The sequence below is a fragment of the Octopus bimaculoides genome, chromosome 14 (genome assembly GCF_001194135.2).
Source record: "Octopus bimaculoides isolate UCB-OBI-ISO-001 chromosome 14, ASM119413v2, whole genome shotgun sequence".
Taxonomy (NCBI): domain Eukaryota; kingdom Metazoa; phylum Mollusca; class Cephalopoda; order Octopoda; family Octopodidae; genus Octopus; species Octopus bimaculoides.
In genome coordinates, this window is record NC_068994.1 from 29,347,191 (window position 1) to 29,352,384 (window position 5,194).

Here is a 5,194-nt window from a genome sequence, read left to right on the forward strand (position 1 = left end):
TCCTTTCGTCCTTTCTTCTTTTTTCTGTCTTCATTTCTTCTTTCTCTTTCCATCTGAGGTTTTCATTTTCTTTTCAGACAGTCTTCTTTTCTAATATATTATTTCTTTCTTTCTTTCTTTCTTTCTTTCTTTCTTTCTTTCTTTCTTTCTTTCTTTCCCCTTCTGTCTGATGACCCTTACTCTGTTTTCCAATCTTTATTGTAGGCAAAATAAAGAGAAGCAATGATTACCAAAAAATCAGCAACAGTGTGAAAAATCCAAATATTATGTTCAGGACTTGGAATCATTGGTATTGTGAAAATTTATGTTCTTGGAGTCTGAACTGCTGTGGTTATTTTTATAAGTATGGCGGGTGTCAATTACTTATCATGAATGATTGTTACAACTCGCCAAAAGTCCTCCTTTCCGATGGAAACTTTATTGATCTACGTACACCCATAAAATGTAAGCGGTTAGTTTTTTGTTAATATGTATTTGTTTTTTTTAAAGACTTAATAAGAAAAGTTAAAGTAATACCTATGATCCTGTTCAGAGTCTTTATGACTGTGGACAGAGAACAGAGGAAGTTATTCTCAAACCAAAGTCTTGGTCAAAATGCTTTTAACACACAAACCACCACTAATGTAGCGCAAGGACCAGGTGAAGGTGTAAAACTGGGTGATGGATTGTCTTACCAACCATCAATAGAATATTCCCTTCGACAGACTTGCATACATTTTTCTGCTTAACTATTTCCACCTGTGCCACATTTGCGTCTAGGATATGTGTGTGTGAGAGTGCGTGATTGTGTTTGTGTGTATATTTGTGTGTATGTATGTATGTATGTATGTATGTATCTATGCATGCATGTATGTATGCACGTATGTGTGTGTGCATGTATGTATGTATGTATGGACGTATGTATGTGCGTATGATACAAGAAAGAAGACGAATAATGAATTTAGTACAAATTTATTCTTAGTTGCAATTGTTTCGGTACCACTTCGCCCCTAACGCCATCGTACGCAAGACGTAAGTATTATGTATGTTCTGCGTTCTTATATTTCCGATGTTCTTTTTTTTTTCATGATGGGGAAACATGATGATAAATATTGTTGTTGTTGGCACTCCGTCGCTTACGACGTCGAGGATTCCAGTTGATCCGATCAACGGAACAGCCTGTTTGTGAAATTAACGTGAAAGTGGCTGAGCACTCCAGACACGTGTACCCTTAACGTAGTTCTCGGGGGATATTCAGCGTGACAAAGTGTGACAAGGCTGACCCTTTGAATTACAGGTACAACAGAAACAAGAAGTAATAGTGAGAGAAAGTTGTGGTGAAAGAGTACAGCAGGGCTCGCCACCATCCCCTGCCGGAGCCTCGTGGAACTTTAGGTGCTTTCGCTCAATAAACACTCACAACGCCCGGTCTGGGAATCGAAATCGCGATCCTATTACCGCGAGTCCGCTGCCCTAACCACTGGGCCATTGCGCCTCCACTGATGATAAATATAAGACAAGGCTAAAAATCATGAATGAAGAGTAATAAAACAAGATACCAGTAGTGATGATAAAAACAAGAAAATAAAGTTGAGTAAACAGAAGAACAGCACAACCCCAGAGAATTATAAAACTAGCACCAGTAAAAGAGTAGTCTTAGTGGTACCAGTGCTGCAGATAGTATACTGGCAATCTACCAGTTAGTAGTGAATCACAAATATAAATAGTGGCGGGCCACGATACGAAAATAATAACACAATATTACAATAATTGGATGGAGGAGGGAAAGATGATGGAAGAGGGGGGAATGTTGTGGGGAGAAAATATTCAGATATACATCAAAGCATTTGCCAATAACCCTCGACCCAGGCAATGGGACCTAAACAAGTGGGCCAAAAATAAAAAGATGGAACTAAAATAAAGTTAAATTAGATTAAGGTAAATTAGAATAAGTTTAAATTAAAGTGAAAATTAATTATTAGTATGAATAAATATTATTAAGCGAACAAATGGCTTAATTGTTATCGAGTTAGTAGTTTAGTTAAAGCCGCTGAGTGGAAAAGCTAGAGAGTGGATAATGGTAACTCTTGGATGATGGAAATGAGGCGATTGAAGAGGTCAAAGTGTGACGAAATTGAAAGTATTTTCTGTTTGTCCGAAACAAGTGTCTCATCAAATGTTGTAAGTTAATGGAAGAAAGGGAAATATAGTATTAGAGCTAGACCTCAGTTATTTAACTTAAGAAACCAGAAAATGTGAAGCTAGTACCCCATACAACTGGAAGTTGACGAAGTCATGGGAGAGAATAATTGTGAATCAACCGATTCTCTACTTCTCTTCGCATATACAAAACTCACAAGAGAGCGCTAGGGATTAAGAGTGAAGAAGCCAGAATTTAGAGTGAAAGAACAAAAAATAATATTGCAGTGAGGAAATACATGAGTAGAATCCTCCAAACATGTGCGTAATCCATCCACGGGTGTTAAGAATGATAATGCTTAAAGATAATGTTTATGTATAGGGGCTAGAAATAAAAATTGCTGGATTGTGAGACGTTCTTCATAGAAAAGTAGGTAGAGTGGATTGCCGAGGGTTGCGAAGACATTCGTTAACAAACCGTTAAGTAAGGTGTAAATTATGCATTGGTATAGGAGGGATAAACGTACGGTCCGACGTCCCTTCGTAAACTTATAGAAGATCGAAGTAACTAGAAAAATGTTTGTGAGTTATAGAGGATAGAAGAATGTAATATAATAATGTGTGTTTAGGAACTACGATACAGACATAGTATAAGAAAAACAGGGATCTACTATATGCGTGTGTGATATCTTAAAATTGAAAGCGAATATAAATTTAAGGAATGGGGAAAATATATAAAGATACACCCAAAATATAAGTGTCCCACAGTAAATATAAAGTTAAACTCTTAAAAATTATCCCATGCATAATAAAATAGACAGCAATGTAGAAATACTCTAATATGACACAAAAATTAAAATATGCATAAATATAAGTTTCAAATATCAGCACAAGGCCAGCAATTTCAGTATTATTGTTAAGCCGGCGAGCTGGCAGAATCGTTAGCACGCCGGGCGACATGCTTAGTGGTATTTCGTCTGACACTATGTTCTGAGTTCAAATTCCGCCGAGGTCGTCTTTGCCTTTCATCCTTTCGGGGTCGATAAATTAAGTACCAGTCAGGTACTGGGGTTGATGCGATCGATTGTCCCCGTCCCAACAAAATCCAGGCCTTGTGCCTATAGTAGAAAGGATTATTATTATTTTTGTTGTTGTTTTAATCTGCATGTTTGTTGCAATCACTTGCCGAGACGCGCCCTAGGGCAAGCGAAGGGCAAGGGATGATCTTATGACTGGAGAGGGGAAGTGGCAGAGGCAGTAAAGAAATAATTCCATGTAATACAACACAGACGTCTAAATTGATAGGGCTTTTGTTGTATCCGTACACCTCCATGATTGGCCAAGTGAACTATACTAGTTAGTATAAATGAGCATGCGCAGAACAGTCTGAGAAGAGTGTCATATGCGCTTTCGTGCTTTGGTAGCAGGCTGGTGAGTTTGCAGTTGATTTTTTGTGTGCTATATTATATCGTTTATTTCTGTTAATGTCGAACCTTCGTTGTTGAATTTGTTATCTGGAAAAATTGTTATTTACGGACTTAGTTGAAAAATTGTTTGCCCCCACTACGGGGGAAGGATTTGAAACTTTGAACTATTGTTTTTTGTGAACTGCTGTATTGTTGGAGAATCAATGTGTCCATGGAGGTCAATCACAACGGAAGTTACCAATGTGGCGTACAAAAATGTAAACATGCCCAGAACAGATTATTAGGCATGTTATGGCATGCTCACAGCGGATGGGAGATATGTTCCCATCTCCCCACCAAATGAATTCACCAATCAAAGAGATAATAGGACTATCATCTATAAATGTTTTGACGTAACGGAAAAAAAGATTACAGTATTGGAGAAAGAAAAAAATTAAAAAGTGCCTCGGACCACTTTGGAATGATATTACGTAGCCCGAGGCAAAAGGTTTGCTTCCATAGAGGTTCACTTCAATGATGCAGAAACGGTAAGAAAACATTCAGTCACAACACTGAAAACTACAGAAGTGGCATTGCTACCCTCGTATCTGGGACCAAAGTCGAAGAAGTTCCACCAGATGCAGACTTACGTTGGATAATCGCAGCACTCTGCTATAGCAGAGAAGATAAAATCAGAATTTTGCAAATTACACGTTCTGCTCCTCCAAATCGGCTGGGACAGAACGATGGACCTTGAAGTTCTTCCTTCCACAGTTAATCTCCCTTCGGGATTTAGGCCCATGGATCAGGCGAAGACCTAGGCTGGGCGAGTGGCAATTGTGTCGACAGGCACTCGGGCTTCTCTCTCGGACGGGCAACGCTGGCAATTGGAGTTCCAACGCTGACTTTTATAACGGGTTAGTGGAACATATGTCCGACGATGTCTTGGGGGGACTCAAGGCTTCGATAGAAATGAGTTGGTCAACCTGTTCGGGGGGATTTTCGGGCTGGAGTATCTGGATAATTGCCAGAAATCCCTGGCCTGGTTGTGCTACCGATCGGCTTTACTTGTTTGGAGAGAGGTTGTCGAGGCACGGTAATGCCATCCTGCCGACATGTCCGAAGTGCGGGAAGGACAGTGAAACTGTTCTACACACCTTCGTGGAGTGTGCGGAGTTAAAGGGATTGATAACCTATGTCGAACAACTGTCGGTTGAATCGATTGCAACAGCAGCAAGAGTACCTTGAACAGCAATAACAACGGATCCTTTCCCTTTAGCCGGCACATTTAAAGAACAATTTTTTGTAACTAAACACTTTCAAAATTCGTACATTGGTAGAATGTGTCACATAAAATCTTGGCGTTTTTGAGAAAATTGTGTATTTTCGAAGTTATTTCGTGTTAAAGTTGTCGTATTTCGGTAATTTCAACCAATCAATGACGTCTATTGAGGTGAAAACAATTACTGCTGTTGCTTGTCAACAACAACTTCCGGCGGTGTATATCTCGTTTGTCACTGTTATTTATGACATCGTTCGTGCGTTTGTACTGGTTTTAGCTTTAGGGTTTTAGGGTTAGGGTTAGTGTTTTAGGGTCAGGGTTAGGATTTTAGGGTTAGGGATAGGGTTTTAGAGTTAGGGCTTTAGGGCTAGGTTAGGGTTTTTTTCAG

General features: G+C 39.2%; 1 protein-coding gene across 1 annotated transcript in view; it reads left to right on the plus strand.

Annotated features, from left to right (window-relative positions):
* Positions 1-5,194, plus strand: part of LOC128249447 (uncharacterized) — a 27,208-nt gene that overhangs the window by 8,669 nt on the left and 13,345 nt on the right. Inside the window, exon 4 of the mRNA XM_052973138.1 lies at positions 205-444. Within this exon, the coding sequence (XP_052829098.1) occupies positions 205-444 (240 nt within the window). The remainder of the gene's footprint in view (positions 1-204; positions 445-5,194) is intronic.